The sequence below is a fragment of the Pongo abelii genome, chromosome X (assembly GCF_028885655.2).
Source record: "Pongo abelii isolate AG06213 chromosome X, NHGRI_mPonAbe1-v2.0_pri, whole genome shotgun sequence".
Taxonomy (NCBI): domain Eukaryota; kingdom Metazoa; phylum Chordata; class Mammalia; order Primates; family Hominidae; genus Pongo; species Pongo abelii.
The window spans coordinates 36,243,629-36,269,945 of record NC_072008.2 but is presented as its reverse complement, the minus strand read 5'-3'; the positions used below and the strand labels follow the sequence as shown (position 1 = coordinate 36,269,945).

At 37.2% G+C, this 26,317-nt stretch overlaps 1 protein-coding gene across 1 annotated transcript in view; it reads right to left on the bottom strand.

Annotated features, from left to right (window-relative positions):
- CFAP47 (cilia and flagella associated protein 47) overlaps positions 1–16,783 on the bottom strand; it is a 466,299-nt gene extending 449,516 nt beyond the window's left edge. Inside the window, exons 1-2 of the mRNA XM_024240715.2 lie at positions 16,492–16,783; positions 11,065–11,216 (exon numbers count right to left, since the gene is read on the bottom strand). Of these exons, the coding sequence (XP_024096483.2) occupies positions 11,065–11,216; positions 16,492–16,740 (401 nt within the window). The 5' untranslated portion in view covers positions 16,741–16,783. The remainder of the gene's footprint in view (positions 1–11,064; positions 11,217–16,491) is intronic.
- Between the last annotated feature and the right edge of the window lie 9,534 nt (positions 16,784–26,317).

Genomic DNA, 26,317 nt, shown 5'->3' with positions numbered 1-26,317 from the left:
CTACTCCAGGCCTGAGATCCTGCAGAAGAGCTCTCTTTCTCAGGAGTTCACCTCCTGAGAAAAGGAGTTTTCTGTCCAAAGACACCAAGGTAGTTTGAGGAAACCAGGAAAAAAAAAAAGAAAAAAAAAAAAACAGCAATTGCAAGCAGCTATATCTGAAAAGCCTCTTTGTCACTGCTGGCTCAAACCTCTCCTTTTTCACTCAGGGACACTGGAAAGGTGAGTGGGACCTGCAAGAGATCTAGATACAGCAACTGGCCCAGTACAACAAACTTCTTTGCCCCATAAGTCAGATTTCTCTACCTGCTCAGAAGACCTGGGCAGCCAGGGGGGTACTTGTATAGCGTTCTTACCACATTTCTCCTCTATCAAGAGACATGTGGCAGCCAGGCCTGGGAAAAAAAAAAATGCCTCCACTCCTTCAGGAAGCACCAGCAGAAGACAGTGGGAGCAGTAGTGATAACATACTGATATCACAAACATACTGAAAACTAAATTGTCATCACAACCACAGCATACAAAATAGGCTAAGAAAAACATGCTGAACATAAATGGGGTGTGTGCCTGTTAAAATAACAGATTTAAATAAGACCCAGAGTCTCCTAACATAACAGAAAAAAAAATTTAGCATTCAATCAAAAATCACCTGTCATACCAGCAACCAAAAGAATAACGATTTTGATGAGAGCAGACAATCGACAGATGTCAACCAAGATGAACCTCAGGTTGAAATTATCTGGCAAGGATTTTAAAGCAACTGACAAAAAAAAAAAAAACGCTGCAACAAGCAATTTCAAGGTTTTTTGAAACTAATGAATAAATAGAAAATCTCAGCAAATAAATACAAGTTATAGAAAAGAATCAAATGGAAATTACAGAATTGAATAATACAATAACCAAAATAAAAACATAGTGATAAACACAATACCAGGATGGAGATAACAGAAGATAAAATGAGTGAAATGGAAGCTCGATTAATAGAATTCACCCAGACTTGACAGAGACTGAGAGAGAAAGAGAAAAAAAAAGAGCAAAGTCTCAGGGCCTGTGGGACAATAACAAATGATCCAATATTTGCATCATTAAAGTCTCAGAAGAAGAGAAGAAAGAGAATGGGGCTGAAATAATAGTTAAATGCAAATAATGGCTAAAACTTCCAAAACTTGGCAACAGACACTGACATACAAATTCAAAAAAGCTGAGTGAACCCAAACCTGATAAACTCAAAGAAAATCATGTAAAGGCATATCATAATTAAACTTTTGAAAACAAAAGATAAAAACAAAAATCATGAAATCAGCCAGAGAGAAAGAATGTCTTCCATATAGAGAAACACCAAATTAAATGAATGCACGCATCACACCTGACTCCATGGAGTCCGGAAGGAAGTGTCACAATATTTTTCAAGTACTGAAAGAAAAAGAAAACTGTCAACTGAAAACTCGGTATCTGTTAAAACTATGTTTGATAACGAAGGGGAAATACAGACATTAGACAAAGAAAAACTAAAAGAGCTTGTCACTAGCAAACACACCCTTAAAGATCATCTAAAAAAATTCTTCAAGTGGGCAGAGGAAGAAGGCTGAATAGAAGGCTCCACCTATCATCCCTCCTACAAGGACACCAATTTAACAACTATCTATATATAAAAAAAAGCAACTTCGTAAGAACCAAAAATCAGGTGAGCACTCACAGTACCTGGTTTTAACTTCATATCACTGAAAGAGGCATTCAAGAGTGTAGGAAACACAGTTTTGAATCACCTTTGTCAACTCTCCCCAACCCCCAGCAGTGGCAGCATGGCATGGAGAGAGAATCCGTTATTTGAGGGAGGAAGAGCACAGCAATCGTGAGACACTGCATTGAACTCAGTGCTGCCTTGTCACAGCAGAAAGTAAAACAGGGGAACTAAGCTGATGCCTGCCCATGGGGGGAACATTTAAACCAGCACTAGCCAGAGAGGAATCACCTATCCCGGTGGTCACGATTTGAGTTCTAGCAAGCCTTGCCACCATGAGCTAACATGCTCTAGGACCATAGATGAACTTGAAAGGCAGTCTAGGCCACAAGGACTGCAACTTCTAGATGAGTTCTAGTGTTAAACTGGGGTCAAAGTCAGTGGACGTGGGGAGACACACAACCTACTAAGACACCAGCTGGTGTGGCTAGGGGAGTGCTTGTGCCAACCCTTTCCCCAACCCCAGGCTGCACAGCTCATGGCTCCAAAAGAGACCCCGAGGAGAGAAGAGGCAAGAATAAACAGGACTTTGTCTTGAATCTTGTATACCAGCTTAGCCACAGTAGGATAGAGCACCAGTCAGAGGTGTGAGGCCACCTTTCCAGGCCCTAGCTCACATATAACATTTCTAGACACACCCTGGGCCAGAAGGAAACCTATCGCCTTGAAGGGAAGGATCCAGTCCTGGCAAGATTCATCACCTGCTGACTAAAGAGCCCTTGGGCCCTAAGTAACCTGCAGTGATACCTAAGTAGTGTGCCATGGGCCTTGGGTGACATTTGGAAAGTTGCTGGCTTCAGGTGAGATTCAGCCACATTCCCACCTGTGGTGGCTACAGGGCAAGACTCCTTCCACCTGACATAAGTGGAGGGAAAAGTAAAAGGGTTGTATCTAGTACCTTAGGTATCAGCTTGGCCACAGAGGTATAGAACACCAAGCAGGCCTTTAGGGACCCTGATTCCAGGCCTTAACTCTTGGATGGCATTTCTGGACCTGCCCTGGGCCATAAGGGAGTTCACTGCCCTGAAGGATGAGTCCCAGGCCAAACAACATTCACCACAAGCTGACTAAAGAGACCTTGGGCCTTAAGAGAACATCAGTAGTAAGCTTGGCAGTACTCCCTGTGGGCCAGTGGTGGTGGCAACCATAGGGTGAGGCGCCTCTGCCTCTGGAAAGGGAAGGAAAGACTGGGAAGAACAGTGCCTGGTGGTTTGAGTCCCAGCTCAGCCACAGTACAATAGGTAGACTTCTAAGGTACTTTACCCCAGTCCCTTGTTCCTGGATGGTACCCCTGGACCCACCCAGAAAACTCTCCAGAACATTAGACTGAGCAAAGATTTCTTGAGTAGCACCCCACAAGCACAGGCAACCAAAGCAAAAATTGGCAAACAGGATCACATCAAGTAAAAAAGCTTGTGCACAGCAAAGAAAACAATCAACGAAGTGAAGAGACAACCCACAGTATGGGAAAAATATTTGCAAACTACATATCTGACAAAGTATTAATAACCAGAATATATAAGGACCTTAAACAACTCTCTAGTAAAAAATCAATAGTTAAATTTAAAAATGGGCAAAAAATTTGAATAGACATTTCTCGAAAGAAGACATACAAATGGCAAACAGTCACATGAAAAAGTGCTCAACTTCACTGATCATCAGGGAAATGCAAATCAAAACTACAATGAGATATCATCTCACCCCAATTAAAATGGCTTTTATCCAAAGGTTAGGAAGTAACAAATGCTAGCAAGGATGTGGAGAAAAGGTAACCCTCATACACTGTTGGTAGGAATGTAAATTAGTACAACCACAAAGCAAAGGAGAACAGTTTGGAGGATCCTCAAAAAACTATAAATAGAGCCACCATTAAAATCCAGCAATTCCACTGCTCATTATATACCCAAAGAAAATAAATCAGTGTACTGAAGGGATATCTGCACTCTCATGTTTATTGTAGCATTATTCACAGTAGCCAAGAATTGGAAGCAACCCAAGTGTCCATCAACAGATGAACTGATAAAGAAAATGTGCTACATATACACAATGAAGTACTATTTAGCCACAAAAAATGAGATCCATTTACAACAACACAGATGTAACTGGAGGTCATTATGTTAAGTGAAATAAGCCAGGCATAGAAAGACAAGCATTCTATTTCTCACTTATTTGTGTGATCTAAAAATTAAAGCAATTGAACTCATGAAGATAGAGAGTAGATGGATGGTTACCAGAGGCTAGGAAGGGTAATTGGGGGTGGGGAAGAAGGGGCAGGGTTAATGCGTGCCAAAATATAGTTAGAAAGAATAAATAATAAGACCTAGTATTTACTATCACAAGGTGATCATAGTAAAAAATAATTTAATTGTACATTTTAAAATAACTAAAAGACTGTAACTGAATTATTTGTAACACAGGGATAAATGCTTGAGGTGATGGATACCTCATTTATCTTGATGTGATTATTAGTCATTGCATGCCTGTATCAAAATATCTCATGTAAACCTTAAATATATACACATACTATGTACCCATAAAAATTAAATATGGCCAGGCGTGGCAGCTCACAACTGTAATGCCAGCACTTTGGGAGGCCAAAGTGGGCAGATCACAAGGTCAAGAGACCGAGACCATCCTGGCCAACCTGGTGAAACCTCATCTCTACTAAAAATACAAAAATTAGCTGGGCATGGTGGCATGTGCCTGTAATCCCAACTACTCAGGAGGCTGGGGCAGGAGAATCAATTGAACCCAGGAGGCGGAGGTTTCAGTGAGCCGAGATCGCGCCACTGCACTCCAGCCTGATGAGAGAGTGAGACTGCGTCTCAAAAAAATAAATAAATAAATATAATAAAGTTCTTCAGAAAGTCAGGAAATAATAAAAGAGAATCTTGGAGTATCAGAAAGAAAAAAATGGAGCAGGCTGAGCATGGTGGCTCACACCTGGAATCCCAGCATTTTGGGAGGCCAAGGTGGGAGGATTGCTTGAGCCCAAAAGTTTCAGACCAGCCTGCACAACATAGTGAAACCCCACCTCTACAAAAAATTTAAAGTGCGTGGTGGCGGGTGCTTGTAATCCCAGCTACTCAGGAGGCTGAGGCAGGAGAATCACTTGAACCTGGGAGGTGGAGGTTTCAGTGAGCTGAAATTGCACCATTGCACTCCAGCCTGGGCGACAGAGGGAGACTCCATCTCAAAAAAAAAAAAAAAAGAAAGAAAGAAAAGGAAAGAAACAAAAGAAAAGAAAAAAAAATTAGCCAGGCTTGGTGGTGCATGTTTGTAGTCCAAGCAACTTGGGGGGCTGAGGTGGGAGGATCATTAGAACCCAGAAGGCTGAGGTTGCTGTGAGCCATGCTGACACCACTGAACTCCAACCTGGGCAACAGAGGAAGATCCTGCCTCAAAAAAGAGAAAGGAGGGAAGCAAGGAAGGAAGAAAGGACAGGAGGGAGGGAGGAGGGAAGGGGTGAGGGAGGAAGCCAAGAAGGAAGGAAAGGAGGGAGGGAGGGAGAGAGGGGGAGGAGCAATGGAAATAGCAAAACACTAGCTACATACAATCAGCTATATTTTTCCTCATAAGTTTTATAAATTATATGTGATGATGAAAACAAGAATCATAACACCCTTAGATACTCAAGACAGTAATATTTAAAAGTAGGGAAAGAAAAAAAGACTCGAATGGAAATGAAGCTTCTACACGTCACTTTAAGTGACAAAATGTTTATGCCACTAGAATATTATATCACGTATGTATATTGAAGTATCCAGAAAAGCCACTATAATAATTATGCAAAGAGATGCACACAAAACAGTAAAAATAAATCAAGATGCAATCCTAAAATAACCTTCAATTAACCTACAGGAATGCAAAAAATGAGAAACAGAAGTATAAGAAACAAAGAGAACAATGAGTAAATAATAAACAAGCACACAAGTTATAGCATATACAAATTAACTTAAATATAGATAGCCTAGATACAACAATCAAAAGACAGAGGTCGAAAATATGGGGAAGGGAACCATTGCCCAACTATATGCTGCTGCTTAGAAAAAACTCAGTTTAAATTCAAGGCCATAGTAGGGTGAAAGTAAATGAATAGGAAAAAACATAGTATTCAAATTTTACTTAGAAAAAAAAGTGCAAAAAGCTATATTAATATCTAACAGAGGCTTCAGTGCAAGAAAATCACCATGCACAAAGAGGGATAGTATATATAATAAAAGGATCAATCTACCAGAAAGGAATAACAATCATAAATATGTCCCTAATAAACCTGTGGAAATTAACATACTTCTAAATAATCCAGGAGTCAAAGAGAAACTTTAAAAAAGATTAAATACATAGAACTGAGTCAAAATAAAAACATAACATATAAAAATTTGTAGGACACAGCTAAAGCAGTGCTGAGGGTCATTTATAACATTACGTGCTTACATTAGAAATGAGAAATTTTCTCAAACTTATTATCTCATTTCCAATATCAAAAACTAGAACAAGAGCAATATTAATTCAAGTCAAGCAGAAGAAAAGAAATAATAGAGAGCAGCAATCAACAGAATTTAAAATAAAATGAAAGGAAAGTCAATGATAGAAAGCTGATTCTTTGGAAAAAAATCAATAAAGTTGATAAACCACTAGCAATACTTTTAAAAAGGACAAAATACACACATGTTCAACATCAGAAATGAAAGAAAGGATATCACTACAGATGCAGCAGCTTATTATTTATTTAAAAATAATCAGAAAAAAATTTCTAACAGCTCTAAAATCATAAATTTGACAACTTAGAATTGGAAGAATTCCATGGAAATCAGAAACTACAGTAACTCAACCAACATAATAATATAGGCAGTATGAATAGCTCTATAAGCATCAAAAAACTACATTCATAATTTAAAACATTCTGAAAGAAAAATCTCCAGGCCAGACAGTTCCACTAGAGAATTCTACCATTTAAATAATTGCTATCAATATTAAATAAGCTATTCTAGAATATAGAAGAGGAAGCATTTCCAAATTCATTTTATGAAGCTGGCACTATGCTGATAGCTAAACCATACAATGACAATTAAAAAAAGCAAACAAATCAATCAATCAATCAAACAAACTATAAACCAATATCACTAACAAACTGGGACACAATAATCCCTAATAAAACATGAGCAAATCAAATTCCAGGATATATAAAAAGAATGATACATGATGACTAAAATGGATTTATTTCATGTATACAAGGGCAAGACTGATTCAACATTAAGAAATTAACCAATGTAATCCATCATATCACTAAGTTACGGAAAAAAATATGATCATGTAAACTGACACAGAAAATGCATCTGACAAAATTTAACACTCCTTTATAATAAAAACTCTTAGCAATTTAGAATAGTTGGGAATTACTTCAACTTGATAAAGGCCATCTAAAAATACTGACAGCTAAAATCGAGGAAAGGATGTCTCACTGTTTTTTTGTTTGTTTGTTTTGTTTTGTTTTTTCGAGACAGAGTCTCACTCTGTCACCCAGGCTGAAGTGCATTGGCATGATTTCAGCTTACTGCAACCTCCACCTCCCAGGCTCAGGTGATTCTCGTGCCTCTCAGCCTTCCAAGTAGCGGAGATTACAAGTGTGCACCACTACACCCAGCTAATTTTTGTATTTCTAGTAGAGACGAGGTTTCTCCATGTTGGCCAGGCTGGTCTTGAACTCCTGGCCTCAAGTGATCCACCTGCCTCAGCCTCCTGAAGTGCTGGGATTACAAGCATGAGCCACCAAGCCCAGCTTCACCACTCTTACACAACATAATACTGAAAGTTCTAGCCATGGAAATAAAGAAAGAAAAAAAGGTAAAAAGCATATACTTTTAAATGGGAAAAAACACACAAACGAACTATCCCAGTCTACAGATGACACGATTATCTACATATAAGATGGCAAGGAATCTAAAACACATACAAAAACCTCCTAAAAGGGGAGTTCAGCAAGGTCAGAGGATACAATGTCAACAAACAAAAATCAGTCACTTCTCTGTATACAGCAACAAGGAATATGCAGTAACCAAAATTAAAAACACATTATCTGCAATCACTCCAAAGAAAATGAAATAGTTAATACACTTAACAACACATGTAGAGAATCTCTGTGCTGAAAATTACAAAATAGTGATAAAAGAAATCAAAGAAGACCCAAATAAATGGAAAGACATAGCACATTCATATTTGGGGAGACTTACCATAGTAAAGATGACAATTTCCCTCAAATTGATCTATAAGCTAAGCTCAGTTATTCTCAAAAGCCCAGCAAATTTTTTTTTTGCAGGCTCAGAAAGATTATTCTAAAACTTATATGGAAAGGTAGAGATATTTTGATAACTAAACTAATGGTGACAAAGAAGAATAACATGGGAGGAATTACTCTACATGATATTAAGAATTACTATATAGCAAAGGTAATTAGGGTAGCATGATGTTGGCAAACGTATGGAAACACAGATGAATGGAAAAAAATGCAGAACACAGAAATAGACCAATGCAGATTAGGTTGAAGTGATTTTTTTCAAGGGTACACAATTCAATGGAGGAAAATAGCTTTTTCAACAAATTTGGTCAGAGCAATTGAACATCTATAGGCAATAATTAGAACCTCAATGTAAATCACACTTTATACAAAAATTAACTCAATGTATATCACGGACTTAAATGTAAAACTTTAAAAGTTAAAAATAGAAGAAAATCTTCAACCATTATCATCAAGGATTAGGCAAAGAGTTCTTAGACTTAACACTAAAAGCAGTACTAATTAAAGGAAAATTGATAAATTGGACATCACTGAACATTTAAAAAAAAAAAAACCCTTTTGTTCTACAAAATACCCTGTTAAAAGGATGAAAAGTCAAACCTCAAACTGTGAGAACATATTTGCAAGCCACATAACCATCAAAAGACTTGTATCCAGAATATACAAAGAAATTGCAAAACTCAATAATAAAGAGCAATGTAATCAGAAAATGAGAAAAACACATTAACAGAGATTTTACTAGAGAGGGTACTCAGATGGCAAAGAAACACCTGAAAATATGTTGTCAACATCATTAGCCATCGGGGAAATGCAAATTAAAACTATGAGAGATTCCATTAAATATCTATCAGAATAGCTAAAATTTTTAAATAGTGATGAAAGCAAAAAATACTGGCAAACATATCGTAAAAGTAGATTACTCATGTATCACTCTTTGAAATGTAAAATGGTACAGGTGCTCTGAAAAGCAATTTGGGATTTTCTATTAAACAAAATGCGTAGTTACCATATGACCCTACAATTACACTCATGAGCATTTATCCCAGAAAAAATAAAAATTTATGCTCACACAAAATTTTTGTACAAGAATATTAAAGCAGCTTATTTGTGATGGCTAAAAACTGGAATCTGTCCCTCTGTTCTTCAACAGGTCAATTGTTAAACAAATTGAGATATATATATATATAAAATAGAATACTACTCAGCAATAAAAAGGAACAAAATATTGATACATTCAACAACTTGGCTGAATCTCCTGCAAGATTTTGCTGCAAGAAATTTTGCTGCAAGAAAAAAACAGAAGGCTACATAGTGTGTGATTCAATTTATGTAATATATTTGAGATGACAAAAATTTTAGACATAGAAGACAGATTAGCAGTATCCACAGTTTAGGGTTCGTGGGTATGAGGCAGAAGGGAAGTAGATACAGTTGTAATAAAGCAACAGGAGGGATTTTCTTGTGGTATTGGAACTGTTTACTATCTTGACTGTGGTGGTGGATACAAGAACCTACACAGGTGATAAAAAAAGTGTAGAAATTAATAACACACATGCGCACACACACACACACACACACACCCCCCTTTCTTCAACCCTGTCCATCACACCAAAAGAGGGGCAGTGCTCTCCTTATATTGCAACCATGGTGAGAAATAGACTTCTGATGAGAGAGGGCATATACTCTGGAAACAAGAAAAAAATCTCTGGTTTCAAGGACAGAAGCATCTTCAACCTGTCTCTCCATACATACCACAAACAAGCAAATCTGAGTGCCAGTCATAGATATGTCAAAGTGCAGAACGCATCCAAAATGGTTCTACTTAAGTTGCAAAACACAAATTAAATATTTATACTGGGTTAATAGCTTGTTTTTTTCCTACCATGTGTCTACTGTTTGATTCCTATGCAAAAATGGGATGATGTGCTAAATCAGAACTTCTCAACAACACGAAGAAACAAAATAATTGAGGATCTAAATTTAGTTTATAGAAATGAAAAAGAAAGGGAATTTTTTTTTTTTTTTTTTGAGACAGGGTCTCACTTTGTCACCCAGGCTGGAGTGCAGTGGCATGATCTTGGCTCGCTGTAGCCTCTACCTCTTGGGTTCAAGTAATCCTCTTGCCTCAGCCCTAAAAGTAGCTGGGACTACAGGCATGCGCCACCACCCCCAGGTTTTTGGTTTTTTTGTTTTTTGTTTTTTTGTTTTTGTATTTTTTGTAGAGGTGGGGTTTCACCATGTTGCCCAGGCTGGTCTCCAACTCCTGAGCTCAAGTGATCCACCTGCCTTGGCCTCCCAAAGTGCTACGTGCTAAGATTACAGGCATGAGCCACCGCACCCAGCCTGAATAAAAGGGAATTTTTTAAAAGGTATATATCTAATACCATGTAATCCGCAGAAAATATTCCAAATTAATTCTGTAGGTGGTGGGCAAATAGAGGCAAAAGAAAACACCTATGGAAACCACATTCTGCTGGGGAAAAGGAGGATCATACATGTATATATATAAATAAACACTTTAAATTTTAACACTAACTTTGATAGATAAATTTATGATGAACAGAAATATACTTTTTAATATTAAAAAACAACAAATGAATCATCATTCATCCTGGTTAAATAAATAATTTGTAACAACCAAGTCAGTCACGTAGCTCTTTTTTATACTTACATCCATCCATATTTTTCAACCAGTCTCAAAAGAACAGCATTTTGATTCTTTTGACACCAAACATTTGCCTAATTTAAAATCTAGTGAAGTGAACCTGACAATACTTTAAAATTAAATTAAAATCTGAATACAAGTTTGCAAAAATTCAATTATTAATACATTCAATTGTTGAATTTTTTTTAATAAAAATAACAGAGAATGAGGTTTCATTTCTTACAAACACTACAATTTTCTAAAAATGTGTCCTTTAAGTTCAACTGTAAGGAAACTATGTCAGAAAAAATACAGAATATTACTTTGACCCTCATTTTTATTTAAAGAGTATTCAAAATGTCAGCATGAACTATGAAGATTACATACCCAATTAGAGGAATTTCTGTTGTTTTATTTTCTATTGAAATAAGTAGTCGGTCAAAAGTGTCTTCGTCTTTATCAGGATGATATTCCACCATAGCTGTCATCTGAAGGCCAGAAGCAAGTTCTTTATCCAGACTGGTCAACATCAGTTTGAACTTCAGTGGGAGAAAGAGAATCAAATTATACATCTTAACTCCATATAAAAAAAAAATACCATGGCCGGGCACAATGGCTCACGCCTGTAATCCCAGCACTTTGGGAGGTGGAGGCCAGCGGATCATGAAGTCAGGAGTTCAAGACCATCCTGGCCAACATGGTGAAACCCCTTCTCTACTAAAATACAAAAAATTGGTCGGGCGTGGTGGTGCACAGCTGTAGTCCCAGCTACTGAGGAGGCTGAGGCAGGGGAATTGTTTGAACCCAGAAAGTGGAGACTGCAGTGAGCCAAGATCGTGCCATTGCACTCCGGCCTGGGTGACAGAGCAAGACTTGGTCTCAATAAATAAATAAATAAATAAAGTGAGCAACTATAGTTAGGAGTGTTATATTATTATCAAAATACAGGCTCTATTCCTGCCCTAATGCCAAAGACTTTCTAATTTTAAGTTTATTTTTAATTGACAAATAATTGTATATATTCGTTGAGTACAATATGATGTACTAATACAGGTATACATTGTGGAATGAGCAAATCAGGCTAATTAACATATCCATCACATCCTTATTTATTTGTACTGGGAACATTTAAAATCCATTCTTTTAGCAATTTTGAGATATACAATACATTATTTTTTTTTTGACATGGAGTCTCACTCTGTTGCCCAGGCTGGAGTGCAGTGGCGTGATCTCTGCTCACTGCAAGCTCCGCCTCCTGGGTTCATGCCATTCTCCTGCCTCAGACTCCCGAGTAGCTGGGACTACAGGCGCCTGCCACCACACCCAGCTAATTTTTTGTATTTTTTTAGTAGAGACGGGATTTCACTGTGTTAGCCAGGATGGTCTCCATCTCCTGACCTCACGATCCACCAGCCCTGCCTCCCAAAGTGCTGGGATTACAGGTGTGAGCCACCGCACCCAGCCATACAATACTTTATTGTTAACCATATAGTCACCTTGCTGTACAATAGATCACCGGAACTCATTCTTCCTGTTTAACTGAAACTTTGTACCCTTTGACCAACATTTTTCCTTTCTCTGCCCACCCCAACCCTCAGCCTTTGGTAACCACCATTCTACTCTCTACTTCTACAAGTCTGAATTTTTATATTTCACATATAAGTGAGAGCATGTGATATTTGTCTTATGTACCTAAAGGCAAAGACTTAATGCTCATGTTTATACCTATCTGATTCTAGATATTTAAGATATGCTTTCAAGAGTACACAACTTGAATCTGACAATGCAGGTAGCTAAGAAACATATAAATGCCGATGGGCTACTTTAAAAATATGAGATACTTATAGAACTAATGTGGCTTCTATTCTAAGAAGCTTAAAATCTGAATACAGAAAAAAGGAAGAACAACCTAATAAAAATGTTGCTCAATCATATACATACATAATATATACCCACATGCACGTACGTGTGTGTATGTATATACTTTTTTTTTTTTGAGACGGAGTCTCGCTCTGTCACCAGGCTGGAGTGCAGTGGCGCAATCTCAGCTCACTGCAACCTCCACCTCCCAGGTTCAAGCAATTCTCCTGCCTCAGCCTCCTGAGTAGCTGGGACTACAGGTGTGCACCACCATGCCCAGCTAATTTCCGTATTTTTAATAGAAACGGGGTTTCACCATGTTGGCCAGGATGGTCTCAATCTCTTGACCGTGTGATCTGCCCGCCTCGGCCTCCCAAAGTGCTGGGAATCACAGGCATGAGCCATCGTGCCCGGCCCTCATATGTGTATTTTATATGCTTTATCCATGGGAATTTGAGCTTCATAACTTGGAGGAAATATAAAAGAAGAATATAACAAAGAGGATAAAAACACTTTTGTTCTAGTAAGACGTTTGCTAGATGCCAGGAAAAAAATAAAGGGAGAAAAAAGAGAAATAATATCTATTATGCATTTATAATGTGTCAAGCATTTTACATGTATTATCTTATGTAAATACACTTCTACAGTCCTGTGAGGCTGATATTAAGGTTCTCAGTATATAGATGAGGGAACTGGGACATGTAAAGTATAATTAATGTCTGAAGTCACTCAGGAAGTGAAGACTCAAAAACATATCTATCTGACTCTAAATCATAAGCACTTCCTCCCCTTCAACTAGAAAGAGTCCCTCTCCTGAATATATAATCTCTTTAAGGAAGCAGACTACAAACCTCTTGAAAATTAAATATAAGCCAGGGACTAGTTAAGCACCATATGAGTGATACAGACATAAGTGTCATGAAAATCCATGAGAGGACATGATTATTGTGGGCTAGAAAGGAGTGTACCTGGCCTACTCTTAGCGAATGGATATTAAAGGTGGAGAAGAAGTGAGGAAGGTGCTCATTATAGGTGTAAAAATATGTCAGACACAAGCAGAAACAAGAATAAGCAAAATAATCTCTCAGAAAGCAGATAATAAGCCAGCCTCCCTGGGCAAGAGTCCTCAATCAGAAACAATGGAGGTTATGTTGAAAATGATGATTCAGGGATTCTAATGTGAGGCTGAGTCTAAATAGTGCTTTGCAGCAATTAAGGATATAGAGAAGTGGAGTGATTTGGAAGTAACACTGATGTGGGAGCTTCATGCTTTCAGCAAACAATGCTGATACCTCCTAACTACCACATTCAAACTCTCAACCCTCCTGCAATTTATAGAACAGAAGGAAAACAAGGGATACAATATTTTCCACATAAGCCTTTGAGTATTGGAAGTCCACATATCAGGTTTGACTATCTTCTTGTAAGTAAGCTATAGTTTCAAGAAGGAAAACCAGTACTTCAGAACCATGTGCTTTTGGTCAAAGTGTACATTGCTGAGCACTCTCAGTGAGATGCAAATGTGTGCAAGGCACCATCCCTACTCTTAGCAGTTTATGAGCTGAAAATTGAAGCAGTACTAACATTTAACAAGAGGCACAGGGACACAAATTCAAACTATAAGGAATGTCTGTAAATGAAAATGGTATCCAGTAAGACAGAAATAATTTGGAGATAAAATAATAAGACACTTCTTAGAGAAAATGAGAACTCACATTGACCTTAAAAGATGGATGGGATTTGGAAAGGGATGATTCTTGCAGATGACAGGGTATGAAAATGTGGGTGAGAAGAAAAAGAAGTCTTGAGTCATAAGGGAGAGGGGGCAGGTATGAGTAAGGCTGGTCTGACCAGACCAGAGGCCACACAAGCCATAAAAACACTCTTAGATGGATAGTGTTGGTGAGATTGAAGGATGTTATTGAAAATCAGTAATAGTACCATCAATTCTATTGTCTTTGAAGATAAAGTATGTGTCTTCTTATTTTTCTACCAGCAATCTATGACACATAGTGGGTATTCAATACATAGGGTCAATGCAGGTTCTTGAGTCTGGGTGAAAAACAAGCACTGCTGTATGTTAGAGGAATCATTTTCTGAGTAATTATAATAGTGATGATGACAATGACCTTTCCACAGCACCTTGTTTTTACTTTTTCTTATCCCCCACCCCCACAAGATGCACTTTTCACTATTTATCTAATTCCCTTTATGAAGGATCAGGAGTGCATTTCATAGTCTTGCAACAAAGGAAAATTCACACTGATATTGGCTTCTAACTACTAAGCATATCTGGATGTTCTCTTGTCAATGTCAAGACTTGTGGAATGAATTGTTTTCCGTTATATCCTAGATATAAACTGAAATAAAACCAATTATAATATTTTTCTTGTTACTGCACAGAAACCATCCATACGAGTGTCCCCTGAACATCCATAAAATAGTGGTTGTCCACATCCAAATATTAACACCAGCTTGTTTCAAAAGAAAGTATTTTCAGATACACATTTAATTGTTCAGTAAATATGTGCTAAGGTAGTGAAATAACACAGCCTTTCCCTAATTTTACAGTACCTGGAGTAAGCAAGTACTTTTTGATCTAAAGAGGAGTTAACAGTCTCTTGAGATATACTTTTTAATAAAAATATTTAAATATGAAAATCATTAAAACCTGATTCCATTTATATGAAAGCCAAGGACAGGCCAAACTAATCTACAGTGTTAGAAATCAGAATAGTGGTCAGTTCCACAGGGTGATTACTCCAGGTACTATAAGGAAGAAGCACTGGGGATCTTCTGGGATGGTGAACATATTCTATTATTTGATCCAGGTGGTAGCTAATGGAGATTATCTATCTAGCTATCTATCTACACACACACATGTATTTTTTTTGTAAATTCATCAAACTTTACTTTTGAGATCTGTGCACTTTAATGTAAGTAAATAATACATCGATTTTTTTAACAGAGCAAAAATTAGAACATGGAAGTCCTTTTTCTCATTGCTCTTCTAATCATTAACATAGGTTTTTCTACATATATACAAAGAAATACATGTATATATAATCTAAAATTACGGACATCTTTTTGTTTTCTGCACATACAGTCCAGCTGTATTCAACACTACTTTTTATTAGGAATATCTCTTGAACTTTTCAGTTATTTATTGCTTACATTTCAAAAATTCTTATCACATTTCTTATATCAAAAATTTGCCTGAGAAAATGTGATCATACTGAACTAATAACCATCCATTCACACACATGATGTAAAATAACACAGTGAGATACGGAGAAAATTCTGCCCACTTTAAATTAGAAGACAGAAACACCCTCTCAGAACATTAACTTTCTTGATGGTTAGATCTGTACTAAAACCCCCTCATTAGTTTCTAAGTTCTATGAGGGCAGGGCTGTGTCCATTCTGTATTCCTCATGTCTATTACCTGTTATACAGTAGGTGCTTAACAAATGTTTGTTAAAATATGAAATAATGAACCTTTCCACTAATCCTACAGTTCCTGGAGTTATCAGGCACTTTATGATTCAAAGGGCAGTTAATAGAGAATTTTTTTCTCATAATTCTTAAGGCAACAGCAAAATCATAAAACCAAGTTGCACAAATTTCGGGATTGTTAACAAGTTTCTAAACCCAGGTTGAAGAAATGGGGAGGCTCTAGGTCAGCTTTTCTCCACCCTGCCCTCCCCATCTCCTAATCCTAAACAAAACAGAAAACAAAGAGGAAAAAAAAAGAGCACACACACAGAAACCTGTCACTGTTTCCCAGGAAAAAAAAAAGAGCACACACACAGAAACCTGTCACTGTTTCCCGGGAAGCCCAATCCTGCCTCCATCCCGGCAGGAGCCAGATGACTACTCCCTGGGGCAAAGAGAGACGCCATGTGAGGAGGCACTCTCACAAGGTCCCGCTCCCAGCACCCCTTAGTGTGTCACCTGTGGCTTGATGGGCTCCTTAAATCGGATTTTCTGGTTCCAGCGGCAAAGATTATGCACAGTAATCGGGAGGCGGTACACCCTCCCGGCCATCGTGTCCAGGAACTTCACCTCAGCCGGGATCACCCGCAGCTGCATGTCTCTCCCTGAGCTATCCATATCCCGGGGGACGAGGGAACCCCTTTGGATGCTCATGGCGAGGGAACTTCTGTGTACGTTTATGGTGAGGGAACCCCTTTGGGTGTTCATGGCTGCCCTCTTGGTAGCCAGAAAACAGACGTGGATCCGTCCGGCCAAGGATTAGCGTCGACGACCGTCGCTAGGCAACCATCAGACGCCAAGCGCTAGTTTCAAGCCCTGCTCTCATTGGCGCCTCCCAACCTGCGCGAGTTGCTAACGCGAATAAAATAACCCTCAGGTCACAGGTGTCACCAGAGTAACTGAAAAACACGCTGTGGCAGCCCAAACGTCAGAGGCACCTCACTTTGCCATGGCCTGGCACTGTATTAAAATCACAGAGGCTTAGTGGGCATTTTCCTGGACCTCTCTTAAGACAAAGTTTAAAGTACCATGCATTTTAAAGAAACCTGCCCACAGATGCACTGTAAACTGGCCTTATAATTCAATTAAAATTTAAATTTACAAAGAAAAAAAAGATCAGTGAAAGTGATGTGCCCACGTGGTCTATTAAGGCAGCAAGATATAACAGAAAGGGAGAAATATAGGAGAAATAAAGTCAGTGTCTCCAAGATGTCCTGCTCAGAGGTCTTTACGTCAGCGTTTCTGAATCAGAATGTTTCTTACAATAGCAAAATATTGGATTAATATGAATACCAATCAGTAGCGATGGATACAATAACTTACTGTTTATTTATGATGAATAATAACGTAGATCTGTGTTGACATAAGAGCTATCCATTATACAGTATTAAATTTTAAAATTGACCAAACAGTATGCATATTGTGACACCTATATCTTTTTAAATGCACACATACACACACACACACACACACACACACACACACAACGTAAAAGCAATCCTCTGGGTCTTTTGTTAAAATGCAGATTCTGTTTCAGTATGTCTGAAGCAAGGTCTAAGTATCTGTATTTACGACAAGCAAGCTCCCAGGTGATTACAATACTTCTGGTTCCAGGGCCACACACTGAATATAGAGGCTTTAGGAACCTTGTTAACTATTCCAGGGTCCTCATTTGTGAAATGGTGTTGCTCAGGAGATAGAGATCACACATCTTCACTGCTAGATGAGGACTTTTCCAACAAACTCATATTCACATTGCCCAGTCGCTACTCTCTCCTTGTCCTTCTTCTATTATCTAAGAGTTTCAAAATCTACCACGCGCTTCCATTTCCTCCTTGCTACTGCACATTATGTTCACTCTGAGGAGAATGGTCTCTCCCTCTGCCAGCCAAACAGTTAGTCATTCTTCAACAGTAAAACCTTTCCCACAACACTTTTACAAGGTTCTCACAGTACCAAGATGATAAAGAATTTCTTGCTTCATTTTCCACAAGGATGCAGAGATTAATAAGTAGTTCTAAATACAAAGACAAGTAGTCACATTTCTTGGAACTGCTGTCAATAGTTGAAAAACAGCAGAAGTGGTGATTATTATTTGTAAATTCTTAGGAATTGATAGATGCAAACCATCGACATTATCTTTCAAAATTCTATATATCTTGGTTTAACAAGTGGGAGATGTGAATCATGGCTGGAATTTTTATACTAGTCGCTACTACTATATCACAATACAAATCCTGTCCATGTTCCTGAGGCCCTAAGCAGGACAATTTTACAGCATTGAAATAACAATAGCTCATATAACTTGACTGAATCAAGACCACAGTTCATACAAAGCCCCTCAATCAATTTCTGAAAAAATTGGAAACTCCAAAGAAGCCTCAAAACTCCCTAATTTTTTACTCTCAAGGATAAAACCCGTCTGGATTTCTGTGTATAATCCAAAGATATGGCAATAAAAATCAAACGAAGAACAATTTTATCTGTTCTGTTGGCATTCTCATCAACAAAGGAGGAATGTCACATAGCTCTACAAGTTCAACAAGCCTAAAGCTCAATCCATTGTTCTTAGTAACTATACATAAACCTTCCTGGCTTATATATTCTTTTATCCACTCAAACTATTAATTTTAGATGAAATATTCTAATATTTGCATCACATGTTTAGCTCTAAACTCTTGTTCAGTTTCTATTTTCAAAGACTTTATAATTTTTTCAATTTTTAATTTTTGTGGGTATATAGTAGGTGTATATATGTATGGGTTACATAAGATGGTTTGATACAGGCATGTAATGTGAAATAAGTACATCATGGAGAATGGGGTATCCATCACCTCAAGCATTTAGCTTTTGTGTTACAAACAATTCAATTACATTCTTTTAGTTATTTTTAAATGTACAATTAAGTAATTATTGGCTACAGTCAAGTCACCCTGTTGTGCTAGCAAATAGTAGGTCTTATTCATTCTTTTAAATGATTTTTTAATACACATTAAACACCCCCACCTCTCCCAGTGTCCCCCACTACCCTTCCCAGCCTCTGGAAATCATCCTTTTACTCTCTTAATGCATGAGTTCACTGTTTTGATTTTTAGATCCCACATATAAGTGAGAACATGCAATGTTTCTCTTTCTGTGCCTGGCTTATTTCACTTAACATAATGATCTCCAGTTCCATCTACATTGTTGCAAATGACAGGACCTCATTCCTTTTTTATGTCTGAATAGTTCTCCATTGTGTATATGTACCCCATTTTTCTTTATCCATTTATCAGTTGACGGACACTTAGGTTGCTTCCAAGTCTTAGCTATGGTGAACAGTGCCGCAGCAAACATGGGAATGCAGATGCCTCTTTGATATACTGATTTTCTTTCTTTTGGGTATATACCCAGCAGTGGGATTGCTGGATCACATGACGGGTCAGTTTTTAGTTTACTGAGGAATCTCCAAACTGTTCTTCAGAGTGATTGTACTAATTCACATTCCCACCAACAGTGTATGAGGATTCCCTTCCAGCATTTATTATTGCCCGACTTTTGGATAAAAGCTATTTTATTTGTGGTGAGATGATATCTCATTATAGTTTTCATTTGCATCTCTCTGATGATCAGTGATGTTGAACACCTTTTCATGTGACTGCCATTTATATGTCTCTTTTTGAGAAATGTCTATTCAAATTTTTGTTCATTTCATGATTGGATCATTAGTTTTTTTTTTCTTATAGAGTTGTTTGAGCTCCTTATATATTCTGGTTATTAATCCCTTGTTAGATGGGTAGTTTGCCAATATTTTCTCCCATTCTGTGTGTTGTCTCTTCACTTTGTGGATTATTTCCTTTGCTGTACACAAGCTTTTTTACTTGATGTGATCCTATTTGTCAATTTTTGCCTTGCTTGCCTGTACTTGTGGAGTACTACTCAATAAATTTTTGCCCAGAACAGGACCCTGGAGAGTTTTCTCAATGCTTTCTAATAGCAGTTTTATAGTTTGAAGTCTTAAATTTAAGTCTTTAACCCATTTTGTTTTGATATTTGTATATGACGAGATATATGGGGCTTGTTTTCTTCTGAATATGGACATCCAGTTTTTCCAGCACCATTTATTAAAGAGACTGTCTTTTCTCCAGTGTATGTTCTTGGCACCTTTGTCAAAAGTGAGTTCACTGTAGGTATGTGGATTTGTTTCTGGGTTCTCTCTTCTGTTCCATTGGTCTATGTGTCTGTCTTTATGCCAGTATCATGCTGCTTTGGTTACTATAACTCTGTAGTATAATCTGAAGTAAGGTAATGTGATTTGCTCTGTTTCTTTCTTTTTGCTTAGGATAGTTTTGGCTACTATGGGTCTTATGTGGTTCCATATAAATTTTAGTATTGTTTTTTCTATTTCTGTGAAGAATGTCATTGGTATATTTATAGGGATTACATTGAATCTGCAGATTGCTTTGGGTCTTCTGGACATTTTAACAATATTGATTCTTCCAATCCATGAACATGGAATATTTTTCCATTTTTTTTGTGTCCTCCTCATTTTTTTCATTAGCATTTCATAATTTTAATTTTAGAGATCTTTCATTTCTTTGGTTAATCCCTAGATATTTAATTTTATTTGTGGCTATTACAAGTGGGCTTACATTTTAAATTTCTTTTTCAGATTGTTCACTGTGGCATATAGAAATGCTACTGATTCTGTATGTTGATTTTGCATCCTGCAATTTTACTGAATTTGTTTATCAGTTCTAATAGGTTTTTTCCTGGAGTCTTCAGATTTTTTTTCCAAATATAAGATCATATCATCTCAAACAGAGATAATTTGACTTCTTCCATTCCATTTATTTCTCTTGTTTGATTGCTTTAGCTCAGATTTCCAGTATTATGTTGACTAACAGTTCAAGGCTTTTTACTGAAATATAAGCTGTTTTTAGCCAAATTTTCAACAATGTGTATTTATGTAATGACTTTAAAGTTGAACAAATAACACAAAATGACAAGAGATTTTGCATAATCGTAATTAAAATATAAATAGTATTATATATGTTACACATATAGATACATATTTATATATTTTTAAAAATCTTCTGGGGGCTTCATGAAGAATAATCTTGATTATATACCATGTATTAAATATGCATGTGCATTTTTGTTCACATTTCCAAAACAGCATAGTTGGCAAGAACTTGTATGTAAAAGTCAAAGAAGGTGTTCTTACTGAAACAATGTATATATTAAAAATAAGGTTAAACTTTATTTTATTATTATAGTGAATGATGAACAGTACTATTATGGGGCCATTGAAGTTAAGGAGAGACATCCTAAATGTTCAATTCAGACTTGCCATTCTACTCTGAATTAATTTATGAAAAAATATAACTCTCATCTAATAACTATAGAAGTTGCCATGTGAACTAGAAATCAAAGGCTCTACTTCATACATAGCTAGAGGAAATTCTAATGAAGTGTAGAGTTTCTGAACACCAAGGCAGGGATAACAATAAGGAAGTGTGCAAAATTATCCTTAGTAGAATGTTTGGATATTTACTTTTAGATCTGCTTAAAGGACTGAAAAAAAATGATTTAAAAGATCAAATAATTTATTTAAAATGCAGTCTGCATGCAATCAAGAAAAATCTACTATAGTGGTTAGAGTACTGACTTAGATGTTACTGAAATAGGATAAAAAGATTTCCTCTAGGCACACAGCCATAAAGCGAAACAAAATAATGGCTTTTGAAGCAATTTGGATGGAGTTGGAGGCTGCTATTCTAAGTGAAGTAACTGAGGAATGGAAAATCAAATATCCTATGTTCTCACTTATAAGTAAGAGCAAAGCTATGAAGATGCAAAGGCATAACAATGATATAATGGGCCAGGCGTGGTGGCTCATGCCTGTAATCCCAGCACTTTGGGAGGTCGAAGCAGGTGGATCACCTGAGGTCAGGAGTTTGAGACCAGCCTGGCCAACATGGTGAAACCCCCGTCTCTACTAAAACTACAAAAATTAGCCAGTGTGGTGGCACATGCCTGTAGTCCCAGCTACTCGGGAATCTGAGGCAGGAGACTCTCTTGAACCCAGGAAACGGAGGTTGTAGTGAGCCAAGGTTGTAGTGAGCCAAGATTGCCCCACCGCACTCAGGCCTGGGCAACAGAGCGAGACTATGTCTCAAAAAAAAAAAGAATGACATAATGAACTTTGGAGACTCAGGGAGAAGGGCAGAAGCAGGGTGAGGGATAAAATACTACATACTGGGCACAGTGTACACTGCTCGAGTGACAGGGTCACCAAAATCTCAGAAATCACCACTAAAGAAGTTATTCAGATAGCCAAAAACCACCTGTTCCCCAAAAATCATTGACATAAAATACAAAAGTATAGTCATCAATGTGTTTATGAAATAATTTGAAAGTGAGTAATGTACAATACAATTGACTAAGGTAGCATATGATTAAAAGTTCTTCTAGATAATAAAAAGCCATGCCAATAAGAATAAAGTGATGAGACTAATGCCTGGATAGAATAGAATACTGTGAATTGGATGGCAGCAAGATGAATTACCAGAAAAATAATCCATTGTTTTTACAAAGGATATGATGAATGAGGAAAGGCTTCAAGAGATCAGGGCCAAAGGAGACACGTTTCTCTAATGTTAGTAACAAGTGTGCTTTACTACAAACAGAAATCATTTCAGAGACTGCTAACTGTGCTGCATTATCCATTTTCTCCTATTTTTTCATGGTAGAGTTTTTAGATGTGCCTATGACTGCACAGGTTGATTACATTTTCCAGGCTTTCTTGTTGCTAGATGTAGCCATGCAAACAAGGTTTGGTTGTGAGTGTAACTGACTTGTGCCCCTTCTGAATTATAATGTTAAAGTGGTGCCTTACAATGGTGGGGATGCTTTCCCTACCCTCTTATCTTGCTTCTTGAGCTCATTGTAAATACGGTAGAGGGCCACCTGATCACTTTAAAGTAGATAGAGTGAGAAGATCAAAGGAGCCAGGGCCTTGACTAAATTGTATAGCAAAACTACCAACCCAGCCGGGACTATTATTTGAGAGAGGGTTGAAACTAAATCACATTTAATGCACTATTAGTTTGAGTCCCTATAGAGCAGCTAAATCTAATCAACACAGACACCAACAGAGGACAGGAGCTCTGAAGGGCATGTCCCCATGAAGTTGAACAGTTCTGATAATATCACCCTATTAGATTGAGTATCATAACTTTTGAAAAACCTTGTTTTAGCTATCCAAAGCTCCTGCCACCCTTTCCTACCTCTACACTACTGTGTTGGCCCTCGATTTTCCTCTCATGTTCACTGGGGGCAAATACCTGATGGCAAGTAATACCTCTGGTTCCTGAGTAATTATAGATTCCTGAGTGAAACAGGCAATTGAAAGTCAATCATCTCATGCAGTTATCTCTCATCAGGAGAGGCCTCACTTGATAGTAACAAGAGTAATTTTTGCATTATTTTACTCTCCTACAGGGCCATTTCTCGTACTACCTGAAAGGATGTTGGCACTTTTAGTCAATCTATCACAAGAAAGTTTTAACAGAGTTGGATAATAACATCTACAGGAATCGAGAGAAAGACAAGCAATCTAAAATATCAGGACTTTACAGTATGGAAATGTGAAGAATTAGGAAAGAATTTGGCTGAATTATGTAGTACTCACATGAAAGAGCAAAATAGACAAACTTTTTCATGAAACTTTAAAACCAACAAGACTCTGAAAATCTCAAAATGGTAGTTTTACAGCAGAATTTCTCAACCTCAGAACTATTGACATTTTTTGACCAGATAATTATATTTTTAAGGTGCTATCCTCTGCATTGTAGAATATTTAGCTACTTCCTTGGCCTTTACCCACTAGATGTCAGTAGCACATGCCCCTCCCCTCAATTATGACAACCCAAACTAACTCCAAACATTGCTACATGTACTTGTGGGGCACAGGGGAAGAGGGAATATTTTCTCCCTCTTTTTTATATCACTCGTAGCATACTATTACATCATTACTTTACTGCTTATTTCACACAACAATACATCTTGGAAGTCATATCAGTACATCAAGAATAACTTCATTTTTTACAACAGCATAATATTCCATTATGTGGATGTATAATAATTTATTGACCTGGTGAACTTCTGATTCACCTTGAGTTGTTTGCAATCTTTTTAAAATTACAAACAGGGTAGAGATGACTGTTGTCGTGTATATTTTTTCTCACATGTGTATCTATAGAATAATATAGAATTACTATAAGGAGAATTGATCAAAGTTCTGTGCACTTGTCACTAGATGGTTATCAAGAAATGTCACTGTTAATAGAAACTAGAAAGTTGTTCTTCAATGAGTTTATATTCATCATAGTCTAGCAAAAAATGAGAGTACATTTCTTCCCACGCCTAAGCTGTTACAGTATGTGTAGTAGGCAGGGTTTCTAAAATACCCCCTCCACTCATATATCCTGAACTAATTCACAAAACCTGTGGATATGATGAGTTATCACTCCCACGATTATGTAAATTTGTATGGCATTACCGATCTTAAGATGCGGAGAGTATCCAGGTGAGCCTAATTTAACATAAGAGCGCTTTCTTAAGCTCAGGAGTGAGCCAGAAGTCAGACATTTTCATTTCTTTTTTTTTTTTTTTTTTTTTGAGACGGAGTCTCGCTCTGTCACCCAGGCTGGAGTGCAGTGGCGCGATCTTGGCTCACTGCAAGCTCCGCCTCCCGGGTTCACACGGTTCTTCTGCCTCAGTCTTCCGAGTAGCTGGGACTACAGGCGCCCGCCACCACGCCCGACTAATTTTTTGTATTTTTAGTAGAGACGGGGTTTCACCGTGTTAGCCACAATGGTCTCCATCTCCTTGACCTTTGATCCGCCCGCCTCGGCCTCCCAAGGTGCTGGGATTACAGGCGTGAGCCACGGGGCCCGGCCAGTCAGAGACATTTTTAGTATGAGAAGAACTTAATACATCATTACTGATTTGAATTTGAATATTCTAGTATAAATGAACTAAATCCTATCAACAACCTAAATGACCTTGGAATCGAGTTCTTCCCCTAGAGCCACCAGAAAGGAGTGTAGCTCTGTGGGCATCTTGATTTTGTTTGCATTTCTGAGCAGAGAATCAAGCCATGCAGTGCTCAGATTTCTGCCCCCCAAAAAACGTGAGATAATAAATGTCTGTTGTCTTAAGTTGTTAACTTTGTGGTAATTTGTTATGCAGCAATAGGAAACAAAAACTTTATCAATGTTTTGATTTTTTTGCAACTATCTTACATAAGAAATGATATTTCCATGCATCTTAATTTGCATTTCTCTTATTACAATAGAAACGAACATCTTTTCATTTATTTAAAAGTCATTAGTATTTATTTTTTCCTATACTCTATTCATATATTTTTTCTTGGAATGTTGATCTATTTATTATCAATAGTGGAAGTGCTTTATATATTAAGGAAATTAGTGTTGTCTGCATAAATATGTTTCTGTATATCTATTTTTTAAACTTTTCTAATTACTGTGTTAGTGAAATGTATTATTTTTTATGGCTTCAGGTTTTTAAAAAGCATTTTTATTTATTCCTAGAAAAACTCTCCTTATGCCAAAATTGGATAATGAAGAACCAACGTTCTCCCATGGTTCCTTCTGGTGCTTTTACTGTTTGTTTACTATTGTTTCTGTTTGGGGTTTTTTGGGGGCTTTTTCATGTTTTTGTTTGTTTGGGTTTTTATTCATATAAAATTTATCCTGATATAAAAGTGATTTGCTGATCCAAACTACCCCAACATCATTTACTGCATAATTTATGATAATAATTTCAAAATGTAGTATAGTATATTTAAAGTTTCCTCAAAAGTTTAATTTAGTGCAAGATTAGCAGAATTTAACAACTGAACATTAATTCTTTAGATAGCACATTCCCTTATCTATTCTCTGGGAATTGCTTGTTGAGTTTCAATACTTCTATCAAATAATCACTTTTTCATATTGGTTTTCCTACTTTTTCTCTTCAATTTGTATTAATTATATTTCTCTGTTGTGATTTACTATATCTAGGTAATGACTCTGAATGTATTTTTAAATTGTTTCACTCCGATTTTTTCCATAGTTTCAACATGCCTGAATTTTTGCCCTTTCCCTTTGTTGTACATTTCCAATTCCATTTTTGTCATTTCTCCCTTTAACTTTATGCTTTTGTCAAAGCAAAAATTGCTGTATCTTTCTTTTATTTAAGAGTTCAGTATTTGATTGCTGAACTATATATGCTGGCG